The sequence below is a fragment of the Polistes canadensis genome, unplaced genomic scaffold (genome assembly GCF_001313835.1).
Source record: "Polistes canadensis isolate GaletaPanama2010 unplaced genomic scaffold, ASM131383v1 scaffold_141, whole genome shotgun sequence".
NCBI lineage: Eukaryota > Metazoa > Arthropoda > Insecta > Hymenoptera > Vespidae > Polistes > Polistes canadensis.
This window is the reverse complement of record NW_014569688.1, coordinates 239,804-252,696: the sequence shown is the minus strand read 5'-3', so window position 1 is coordinate 252,696 and position 12,893 is coordinate 239,804. Positions and strand designations below refer to the sequence as shown.

The window sequence follows — 12,893 nt, the reverse complement described above, 5'->3', positions numbered from 1 at the left end:
ATATGTGATTTAGATCATCGTTTTAATGCTTGGATAAAAATTTCTTAAAATAAAATTTAATTAGATATTTACATCATAGTCATATATACAGGCTGTCTTAAAAAAATGTTATCCATTTCGTAGACACCCTGCATGTATATATATCATATTAAATTTTACTTTCTATAAAAATTAGGTGCACGTGCAACGATCGTTGTCGAAACAAAAAAGAATTTTGGGAATAAAAAGCATGTCATTGTTTCCTTTTCTTTTTTGTACGACTCCGTCCATCGATCACGAATCTTTAACTATTTTTCTTCTTCTACTTATTCTTCTTTTTATTTTTTTTTCTTGAAATAATGTTAGAATCATTTCTATATGAGCTTCGTAACAATATAGAAGACTGGAAAGCCTAATGTTAAAACAAACGATTTATTTATTAATTTGTATAACACATAGATACGTACGTACACATATATAGATAAATATTATATATGTGTGTACGAATGTGTCTCTATCATATTTATTTATTCAAAGAACAGTAAAGATTTATAATAATAATAAAAATAATATTAATAATAATAATAATAATAATAAACAAAGAAGAAGAAGAAACGAAAAAATATATCAGCAATATATCGCAAGCATATCAGAAATTTGTAAAATAAAACTACGATTGCAGAATCTTTTCTTTTTCTTATAATTTTCTTGTCTTACAATTAATCTTTTATAAATCGTTAAGTTTCGACCGTTGACGTAATCGACGATTATTTTCGATTTTTTTTTTCGTTCCTCCTTCCCCCCCCCCCCCCTTACATTCGCGAATTGAATTAAATCAGCAGACGCGAGCAACGAGCCCGCACAAATATTATTATTGGATGGATATAATTTGAAGCTAACTACGCGAAATAGTTAGAGAGAGAATGTGAGAGAGAGAGAGAGAGAGAGAGAAGGAAAAAGAAAGAAAGAGATAGAACATTGTGATTTATCGATTCAACGAGGGCGTTTTTAAAATAGATACATATGTATATACATAATTTTTCGACTACGTGAACACTATAACACCATCGAGCTCTCTAACGTTATCTCTCGCACGCCATAAATTAAACCCCCGATAATATTCCAAGTTACAGATTCGACCGGTTAACTAACGTGCTTGTAAAACTTCGAAAATTTACATTCGCGTCATAAATCGATTCATTCATCCTGCGATCTAATGATCCTCATGTGTGGCTGATCCGAATTTTACCGAAAATAAATCTATACTCATCGATTAGTATAAATGACATATAATATATTATATATTATATTACAGTAATATCCATTAATTGCAAATAGTTCGTAATATATAGATATCGTATTAAAGCTAATTAAATAATCTCATGAAAAGAAAAAAAAATTAATTTTATTTTCAACATTATATTAGCGTAACATTTATTTCGAGATTATTTTTATTTCAAAAGTAATTTTCGATTAATTACTTCTTTTGTATCTCAACACGAGGATCGATAAAAATTAACTAATTATTATAAAAAAAATCGTAATATCGTAATTAATTCGTGTCCTATCGATAAAAATTTATCGAGGATCATCGAGAATGATTAAAAATTACTTTGCAAAAAATATAATATTAGTAGTAGCGGTAGTAATAATGATAACAATAATATTAATAATAACTCGCTATATTTTCCGTCCAAATGTCGCGTGTTTTATCTTTCGTACGAATAATAAAACGTATTCTATGTATCCATGTATATAATAAATCATATGTTAATATACACGGGTATATAGATACGTATGTATCTACGTACAATATATTATATTAGTTTATTTCGAAAGTTTATTTCCAAAGAGAGTTTAGTTCGAAGTAGTCGCGTTACTTCTCGACGAGAGAGAGATGCGTCACAAACTCGCGTTCTACGCGTTTGAAATAACAAACTTCGGCGATCGATCGTTTAGAAAATTAGATCACATACACTGGGGTCAACTAGCATAATAGCTTTATCAATTTACTTCGTGCTTCGTCCGGTAAACTTTATCAAATATTCATTCGAAACTTTAATATATATAATCTCATCATTTTTTTAATCAAATTTAACGCAGAGTGAAAAAGAAAGAACAAATAAAAGACAAAGAAAGAGAGAGAGAGAGGAAAAGAAATAAAGCGTTTTATATATATATATATATATATATATACTATATGTAATATAAGGTTGTTTCATAATACGTGTAACCCACTTCATTAGTGACAATATACAAAAACAATGAAAAAATTCTTCAATGCTGATAATGAATGTCGAATATGCTATAGTTTTCATATAAACCCAAAAATCAAAATCTAATTACGCGCTTGTAACTTTAAATACACAGGAAATATAAACATTATCAAATACTTCTATTAAGAGAAAATTAAGTGTTCTAACTGAATTGATTAAACTGAAATGACTAAATTTAATTAACAAAACGTGTGACATCAATGAGGATAAGAAATATCCACAAGACGCATAGCACTGTTTAGAAATACAAACCGAGGATTATCATTTTGAGCACTTTCTATGAAGATAAGTTATCACAGATTATTGAAACACAAAAGTGGCTTCAACTATGAAACAAGATTAAATAAGACATATGTTTTAGTGAACTTTTTTTTATTGTTTCTGTGTCCCCATGTTCGCTCCTGAAGTGGATTCTATGTATTACGAAAAAAAAAGAAAAAAATATCCTGTATTTGAAATATTATATGTAATATATACGTTATATATATTATATAAAATACATTCAAAGAAAAATATATATATATATAATATTATTTTGATCGAAATCCCACAGGGACCATTTTCATCGTCTTGACGTGCATGCAAATGGCGAACGATTGTATCAGATAGACACATTTTTTCTTAGAATTTTGTAATAAACTTAAATTGTAATTTTTAGTGAAATTTATCGTGCTTGTAAATCGACTTCAAAGCTTCGAGATCCCAAATACACACAATGCTCTCACACTCACGCGGAAAGAATTCAATCGGCATGAACGAAAACACAAAAGAACATAAAACACAAATTTTGTTGAAAAATAAGGAAAAAAAACAATTCTTTCCGTATGCGTGAAGCCACCCGGCATATACATATACATAACATATATATATATATATTCACTTATTATATATATTTATATATATATATATATATATATATCGCTCATTTTTTTTTCTTACAAAACGATTGTAATATTCTTCCTTAGGCGATCGACTAATCGCTCCTAGCAGAATCGAGCTATTACGCTTAAATAATAATAATAATGTAATAATAATTATTATTTTAATGATAGTAAAAATTTAAAAAATTAAACGTGCGCGCGTACATACACAAAAACAATATCACGAATGAATAAATTAATTAAAAATGAAACGAAACAAAGGAAGAACAAAAAAAACAAAGAAAAATGATAAGTTATAATCCTTAAGGCGTTCATTAAACAATAAAAATAAAATCCCTGCGTAATTTGGACACCTCTGTGAATATTTCCAAAGTAAAAGAAAAGATTAATAGAAGGATTTAAATAAAAAAAATTAATAACATTTTTTCCAATTGGATTGGCGCAGTGTTCAGTGTGCTTATATCATTATATATTATAAAAAAAAAAAAAAAAAGTAAATGTTTCCAAAATAAAGAAAGAATAAAAAGCAAATAAAATAAAAAAAAAACATAGTGAAATTTCCGATTGGAAATTTCGAATAGAAAACTTTTGTGTCGCGCAAACTGAAATTACAACGGAATGTTCGACGTTGCTTTTATTCTGCGTCGCATTGAATTATTAAAAAATTTAAAAAAAAAAAAAGAGAAAATATACATAAAGACTTCGCGAAAAGATGGATGTCGTTTTATTCTTAGGACAAAAACTCTGTATATTGCGAGAAACGTGAATCGAAAAGGACGAATTGTTAAATTCGTAAGTAAAAAAAAGAAAAGAAAAAAACAAGATTTCTTATCAGCAGCGTATCTTCTTCTTTCGATTCACCTTTCATCTACTCTCGCGCTTTTGATTAAATTAATTATTATTATTAAATAAAATAAGTATATGCAATCTGTAATATAAATATATAACGTAACGTAAATAATATTTGGCAAACAAGGAATGTAAGTACGCATTAATGTACGTAGGTATTTAAGTGCTATTTACACAAAAAAGAAAAAGAAATATCCGACATTTTAGCTGAATTTAACTGCCACAACCAATTTTGGGTCTATGTACGTTTGAGCACTACTGCCATTTTCCAAAAGAGGTTTTAGGGACACGTACACGAAAGAAATAAAAATATAAAAATTAATAATAATAATAATAATAATAATAATAATGATAATTAAATATAAAAAGAATTAAAATAAAAAAAATACAAGAAGCCTGTCTATAGTGTATAAAATATATATAAAAGCTCAAAGAAATAAACTGTGTAAATTTATCGCGCAATATCGTTCAATATGAGAAATATTTTATTATCCTTCGAAAAAACAATACGCAAGTAAAAAAAAGACGATAGTCTCAAATATCTTGAAATAATTTTGGAAATAATATAATATCAAATTAATATAAAAATAAAATTGAACTAGTATTATATTACTCTTTTTAAATCGAAATCGAAAGTCTTCAATTCCAAGAATCTTATTGGTCGATTAAAAGAACAAAGGAAATCCCCTTATTTAATTCGATCTTGATAATTATTATCGATATCTCGTTCAACTATTTTAAATGCCATCTAGCGTTAATATAAAAAAGTTAAAGCGTTTCCGTTTCGATGTGGTTTTAACAATCAACGACGAATCCTACTCGCCGAATCTTATATTAGATTTTCATTCAACAATCTCAAATCTCGTTTATTGTGTAATATGTGGTTTCAACGAGGTGATTGAAAAAAAAGAAAAAGAGAGAGAGATAGGACAGTAATATTTTAAAATATAATAGGTTGATCGAATAAGGTTGGCGGTCGATTCGATATATACACATATACATATATATATATAAATATATATAAATATATATAAATATATACATATACTTATATATATAAATATATTAAAAACAGGGCACACCTGCACAGTTTGATCAGATTTATGCACGAAGGTGAGAGAAAAATATCGCGCGTGTTGTACCGACGGAGATAATGCCGTCAGGCGTGCCATCGGCTGGGGGTTAGAATCTTACGAATATACCTACTATAATATACATCTATTAAACTCTTAATATATCTTATTATTTCTCCTTTTGAATCGCTAATTTTCAGATATCTAAATATAACTACGGCAAAATGATTAAAACTGGAGAAGAAAATCTACGACACTTGAAATATCCGCAGACAGTGTAAGTTCATTTTATTTCTTTTCCAATTGATATCTCTCATTTTATTTTTCAATGAAAATTCTCTCCTTGTCGTTCTGATTTCAAGGATCCAAAATTTCATCGAATCTTTTTATGAATATTGATCTAGATCTTTTTGACTATTTCTCATTTTTTTTTTTTAACCTCTTTTTGTTGATCTTGCTACCATTTCTCTTTTTCTCTCTTACTATTCCCAAGGACGAAATAATTAACATGATTGATGATGTTTTTAATAATTATTCTTTTTCTTTTTTTTCATTATTATTGTTTTGTTTTACCCAGGGAATTCAGCGGACAAGAGGATCAACATTCGGTAGAATTGTATAGTCAAAATGTAACAATCATTCCATCGTCAGGTGGCCATGATCATGGAAGTTCCAAAGTTAAATTAAAAAATATCGTTGACTTTACTTGGGAACATAATTTTTATACTGGCCAATTATTGGCTGTTCATATGTCTGGAAAATACTTAGCTTATGGTATCAAAGGTAATTAAATGTTACCATGAATGTGGTTTACACTTTGCTTACTTTTATTTCATATCATACTTGTCTTTTTAGTTGGAACAGGAGGCGGAGTAGTACGGGTTGTATATAAAGAATTAGAACAAAGAGCGTTATTAAGAGGGATGCGTGGAGCTATACAAGATCTAGCTTTTGCTCATGTATCAAATGCTATTTTAGCTTGTGTCGACTACTCAGGAAACCTCTTTATACATACTATTGAATCAACACCATCCGAACTATTATGTAATTTAGTATTACAAGTGGATGCTGAAGAATCTTCTCCTACTAGTCATCGTGTTATTTGGTGTCCTTATATTCCCGAAGATGATCCATCGGATGGTGATGCAGTATCTAAACTATTGGTACTAACGAGGGGTTCTAAGGCAGAGCTATGGTCGGTTGCCAATGTTGCAGCTAGATTTAGATCTATAGAGGTGATTGTGCATTTCATCTGTATATTATGCCGTCTGAATATTACATTAGACAGAAAATCGAACTCTTAAATGAATAATAGGCAACTGATCCAGCTGCAAAAGAAAGTGGCGGCATGATAGAAATTAATCAACACTCAGGGATGATCATCGAGGCGACGTTTAGTCCCGATGGTACTGCCTTAGCTACAGCCAGTCTTGATGGAGAAGTGAAGTTCTTCCAGGTATATATGCCATGTAATTCTCATGGCACGACTCAACCGCATTGTTTACATAAATGGCAACCACACGGTGGACGTCCCATTTCTTGTCTATTTTTCCTCGACGACCATCAAACTTGTCAACCTGAGTAAGCAATTTTACTTCATTCTCGATACTACGTTTTATTTGATCCGTGTACAATTAATGCGATTTCAATTTTTTACTTAGCGTACAATTCTGGAGATTCGCTATTACTGGCTGTGACAATAATTCAGAATTGAAAGTCTGGTCGTGCGAATTATGGACGTGTTTGCAAACAATTACATTTGCGCCAACTCCTTCGACTGGAAAAGTTCCTGTATTGAAAGCAGGCTTAGACCTTAGCGCCGGTTATCTTTTGTTGTCTGACATATATAATAAAGTTCTGTACATATTGAGTATTTGTAAAGTCAGTGGAGAGGCATTAGCGTGCGTAAATACGATATCAGAATTTCTTCTGCCATATCCGATTTTGAGTTTTGGAATAGTTGATGCTGGGCAAAGAAAAATACGTCCAATGGGAGAATCCTTAGAAGATCTTACCCAGTGCGAGGAAGAAACAGAGGAACAACTTGTTATTAGAATGTATTTGGTTCAACCTAAATCGCTGCAAGAATGTCATATAGCATTTAAGCCCGCCTCGCGAGTGAGTGGCAACTGCCTCATGGATATGCTCATCCATGATTCCTTGATCATCCATAATTCGGAAGATTTGCTAGATATTGGGATTGTTAATCACAATGGAATTTCAGGAGAAAATAGCGAAGAAGATCGTATGTTATCGGCTACCATCGAAAACACGAATAATCATAACACAGGATTAAATTTAATGACACCAGATGCATTTAGCTCGCCGGAGAAGAAAGAAAACAACGACATAGAATCAAGTCCTCCTAGTCCTGAACTTGAAGACGTGATATCCGTTAGTCCCTCCTTGGCGCAGGCAGTACAAGCGTTGAATGCTTCGGATCCACCCCTTGCGACGAACGAATTAGAAGAACATGCGCCAGCTAGCGGTGGTAGTAGTCCTAGTAGAGAAGTCAGAGAAATCTTATCGCTCAGTAAACAAGAAGAGGAAGAAGCCGATTCTGAAAATAAAGAGGAAGCAGCACCGAATACAGGAGAAGATTGGCCTAATATTCCAATGGTTTTATTGAAAGATGTCAATGTACATGCCATGAAACCAGACTCTGAAGAATATCAAAATGAAGAAGATAATAATACTGCACAAAGGAACACGACTAAGGACGAGACTAACTCGACGACTCACATTTCGTGCGAACAAGAAACTCAATGGCAAAACACTGCAAATAATATTAACGTCACTGAAATAACTAATAAAATAGATTCTATTTTGGAAACTATTCAAGAACAGTATCAAGAAATTAGAGAATTAAAAAATGAAGTAACGAGATTAAGACAGGAATCACCGATATCGACGCATGTTGAATCGGTTTTAGCAAGAGCATCGCAACAACAAACGGCAACGTTAGAACAATTATATGGACAAATGAATCGTCAACGTGAATTATTAAACACACTTGAAACAACGATTAAAGACAAAATAGAAAATATTTTACCGCGAATAGTTGAAGAAACGGTTGAACCATTAAAACGTCAACTACATTTGGACGTAACGCGCATGGACGATTTGTTAAAAGATAATTTAACTAAATTGATTAATAGTACACATATTAAGGATACATTGGCATTAGCTGCAGCCAATGCAGCTAAACCAGCTCTTGATGTAGCTTTTAAAGACACTTTTACAAACATCCTTTTACCTGGCATGGAAAAAGCTTGCCAAAATATGTTCAAGCAAGTACAAGATGCATTCGTCAAAGGTACCCGCGAATGTAAGCTATTGTGTTTCTTAATTATTTGTAACGATAAATTTATCTTCATATTTTAAACGTCAATGTTAATATTATTTGTATACTTGGTTTTTCTATAGATCTTCAAAGCGTCGATTCTATCATGGATAAGCAATATAAACAACGAAATGAACAACAAATCGAAGCACTGTCATTGTCAGTACGCGAAGAAATTCGAAGTGAATTTTCTCGAGGAATATCTTCCATGCAAGAGGATACTGTACGTATAGTTCGAGAATCGATCAGGGAAAATTTAAATCAACAATTGAACGAAATATCTGGCGTACGGTACGGTTGTTTTAATTATTATTTACATATTATTTAATAGTCTTCATTATTTATGATAAAGATATATTATCTCATTTAAAAATACAGTTCACGGGCTACGACTCCTGCAACAATATCTGTACCTGCTGTTGCCGACGCACAAGCTCGAGTTGTGTCTTTACTGCAAAGAGGTCAATTAAATGCTGCTTTCCAACAAGCTTTAAGTGCTAGTGATTTGGGATTGGTCGTTTTGGCTTGTGAAAGGACGGAGCCATCAAGGGTATTTTCTTCTCCTCTTGGACCTCAGGGTCAAGGTACTAGATGTATTTTACAGCAGCCGGTATTATTATCATTAGTCCAACAACTTTCTGCCGATTTAGGACATCGTACAGAACTTAAGCACAGGTATTTGTACAAATTTTTATGATATTTTTTTTCGTATAAAATAACTGCAATAAAATATGTGTGAATTTTCAAATAAAATAATTTTTTTTTATAGGTGGTTAGAAGAAGCTATATTAAATTTAGATCCAAATGATCCAGTAACTCGAGAGCACATGGGTACTGTGTTAATGACTTTGCAAAGTCAATTAGCTGCTTTTGTAACGGCAAATCCAAATCACCGGTCAACTCGACGAATGAAAATGTTAGCCATGGCAGCACGCGCTTTATTAGCTCAACATCCTTGACCTACAATGTGTCTTCAATAAGCACATTTTTGTATAATATAAGGTTCTTATTTTCGGTCAAAGAGAGAAAAAGAGAGAGAGAGAGGAAGAGAAAGACGTGTTAGTCTAAAAGCAATATCGCCAATGCGAGTTTAAGACTGACATTAGTTCACATGGAATGTGAAAGAAATATTGTATTAATGTACGTTGTAATTGTATTATTTTACCGGAATATTGTTTTTTATTATTTGCAAAGTACCATACTTTGTAAAATATTACGATTAAAATATTTTCTTATATATATATATTAGCACTCTTATATATATATATATATATATAGATAAAAACTTTTCTGAAATATTTCATTTCGTCTCAATAATTTTGATTACATTGAAAAAAATATTTTTTGTTTACAATAATTTCATCATTTTTCCTAATTAATTTCTTTTACTTTCATGTGAATTTTATACAATACAAAAGGAGATTTCAATGTCAACAGAAATTGTATAAAAATAAAAAAGAAGAAGTAAATAATAGTAATAACCTATTTTACATTTGTTATACTTATAATAATGTTCGGAAAAATTTTTAATTGGCTAATAATTATATATAAATATATATAGAGACAGTGCACTTAAGTGCATTCAATTAATGACGTGATCTAATGTATTTTGGATATACTTATAAATTTAAAACAATTCTAGACATTTTTTTAATTGATATTATCTTTAGCTCTTCTTGTAGGATACACGTGTACTTTGCATTGCTATTATTCTAATGTTATTTTTTTTTAAATTTACTTATTTTTTTTCTTTTTACAATGTACATATTATTATTACTATTACTATTACCTTGAATTAACCATTTTTATTTCATCTAGTGAATCAAAATGTTTCACATTATATTTAGATTATAAGAGAGAAAATAATACAACACTAAAGTAAAAGAAAAAATAAGAAAAATAAAAAAAGGTACATAAATTATAATGCAATTTTCATAAAGCTAGAAAATTATATATATATATATATAATTAAAAAAAAACACCATACTTTTACATTATTCATTACATTTATAAGTATCTAGACATCTTTTTTCTAATAATTTAAAAAAATTTTAAACATTTTGAAATATATCGTATCATTTGCATGTACACGCATGTCAATGTTCCATATAATGTTGAAAATGTTTCTTGTATCTTTTAAGAAAATATGTACATAATATAGCGTTTACATTCATTTTCTGAGGATCGTCTTTATATCTTATTTACATATATATTCTTTCTACGATGCAAATATTTCCTAATTCCAAATATTATTCCTTATATTTATATATATATATATATATACATACGTTAGAACAGGACTTCTCAAAATGTGAATCGTGACTCCATACGAGGTTGGAAAAATTTAAGGAAAATAAAAAATTCTTGAACGTGAAACGACTGAGAATTAATTCGATATTAATTTAACAAAACTATACGTATAGTATATTTTTGAGCTTATGATAGTCAAGGAAAATATAGTATAGGATATATACTTAGGGTCGTGAAAACATTCATTCGAGTAAAAGGCCTCACCAAGTGGAAAATTTTGAGAAGTCCTAGTTTAGAAGACAGTAATTTTAATACTACACGTAGGAATTATTGTATAATTTGTTTTTCAAAGAATTTTATCACAACATTTCTAATCTTTCCAACATAGAATGCAATATCTAATATTTTCATAATATTATACATTATATATAAATATAAATATATACATATATATAAATATAAATATATACATATATATATATATATATATATATATGGCAAGTTACACGTGAAAATATTGTAAGGAATGTTGAAAATCATGATGTATTTTTGATCATTTTTTTACATCAATTGTGTGTCATAGACAGCATGATATTATATATATGCAATAATTTTCCATGCTTCTAAGTAAATAAATCTCGGGCTTTTATCATGTTTGTTAAATAGAGAATCAATTAAAAACAAATTATTACCATATTTTGGTATTATACTTCATGCGTATATTACATTTGGATGTATTTCTATAAAATGAACGATTTATAAATAGAATGTATAATGTATTTTAAAACTAACTGACTGTTAACAAGTACATTTTTTATGTCATCGACAGCAAAATGATAGATGTGTTCCAGCTTGAACCAGCCAAAGTTAAAACAAATATTTTATTCTTAATAAAATAAATCGAAATATTGTATTATGAATAAAAACAAAAAAGATAACAAATAAGAAAATTATTACCGTTACTGATATGAAGTAAATACTGTCATGATGATTGAGTTTTATTTGAAAGTTCAGCGACTAGAGCTTCTTTAACATGCGCAGGTATTTTAATTTTTTTCTTTTTCTTAATTTTTCCAGATTTTGGTTTATCCGATACTGTTGTTACTATTTGTACTTTCTTTTTCTTTTTTAAACAACTAAGCGGATTTGGACCACCCTTCTTATGCTTCTTTTTTCTTTTTTGTTCGACTTCATTTATTAAACCTGCCTCTTTCTTTAACGTCTTCATATTCTCTTTCTCCCATGTACTCATTCCTAAATTATTTTTGATGTTTTCAGCATATGTTTGACTCGCCTCCGAAGGAGTCTCCAAAGTAGGTGCTTTACCATGGAGATATAATAAGGGCACACCGGGAATTTGTCTCAATTCGTTTTGTAAATCACGATCTTGTGTCGCAATAATATATCTACGCAATAAATATTAAAATATTATTTACTTTTTAAAATTCGATAGAAATAACAGAAATGTTAAACTCACCTAGAAGAATTATCTTTTCCTATCATAGACATCAAACATTTAGAACCTGGTATCGGTTTCTTCTCGTGTCCACATCGATGAACTGCATATCGTTTAATTATATGCATTGCACCTACAATCCCTTTGGAAAAGCAACCTAATTTTTCGACCTCTAAAATGATGCATGCCGTAGTCAACAATTTAGTTTCTGCTTGAAAATATTTAGGTAATTGATCTTGGATATTGAATTTGTTCTAAACCAATTATATAAAAAAAAAAAACAAAATTATTTATAATCTATAAATATTATTATAAGATAGCTCTATATAATGATAATTAATCTAAGCAATATACTAACCTCAAGTGCAGCAAATGCAAATGTTCCATCGATGAGTATTTGATAAGGTTGTCTAAATTTAAAATTGTTTATGTAAAAGGCTAAATGTTTCCTGGCTTTTTTATGTCGTGATGTTTTCATTTTGTTTTAATTATTTTATAATTTTATTCAACACGTGTTTAATAAATCAATGTTTGTTTACGCCATAAATATTCACAACAGACTTAGTATAAACAACTTTCTTAACTTTCGAGGTTATGTTACATGTGAAACACGTGTGACACTTGTATAACGAGAAAATTACTGAAAGATTAATCCGTTTAAATTGTATGTATAAATTACCGTAGGAACTCTGGCAAGGAACCTTAACAGCAGAAAAAAATGAATAAGTGCTCTTATTTGCCCACTATTTGCTCAACATTATTTTATCAAATATTTTTTATTTATCG

The 12,893-nt window shown here is 29.7% G+C and overlaps 2 protein-coding genes across 2 annotated transcripts; one reads left to right on the top strand and one right to left on the bottom strand.

Annotated features, from left to right (window-relative positions):
- The first annotated feature begins 4,610 nt into the window (after nucleotides 1–4,610).
- LOC106788505 (enhancer of mRNA-decapping protein 4) lies at nucleotides 4,611–9,594 on the top strand. Its single transcript, XM_014751819.1, has 10 exons — nucleotides 4,611–4,953; nucleotides 5,061–5,166; nucleotides 5,259–5,335; nucleotides 5,636–5,841; nucleotides 5,914–6,293; nucleotides 6,374–6,639; nucleotides 6,720–8,386; nucleotides 8,485–8,692; nucleotides 8,780–9,076; nucleotides 9,171–9,594. The coding sequence occupies exons 3-10, from the start codon at nucleotides 5,283–5,285 to the stop codon at nucleotides 9,358–9,360; spliced, it is 3,267 nt and encodes a 1,088-aa protein (XP_014607305.1). The 5' UTR covers nucleotides 4,611–4,953; nucleotides 5,061–5,166; nucleotides 5,259–5,282; the 3' UTR covers nucleotides 9,361–9,594.
- Nucleotides 9,595–11,122: 1,528 nt separating this feature from the next.
- LOC106788501 (rRNA-processing protein UTP23 homolog) lies at nucleotides 11,123–12,839 on the bottom strand. Its single transcript, XM_014751813.1, has 3 exons — nucleotides 12,466–12,839; nucleotides 12,129–12,361; nucleotides 11,123–12,057 (listed from the first exon to the last, which is right to left on the bottom strand). The coding sequence occupies exons 1-3, from the start codon at nucleotides 12,583–12,585 to the stop codon at nucleotides 11,634–11,636; spliced, it is 777 nt and encodes a 258-aa protein (XP_014607299.1). The 5' UTR covers nucleotides 12,586–12,839; the 3' UTR covers nucleotides 11,123–11,633.
- Between the last annotated feature and the right edge of the window lie 54 nt (nucleotides 12,840–12,893).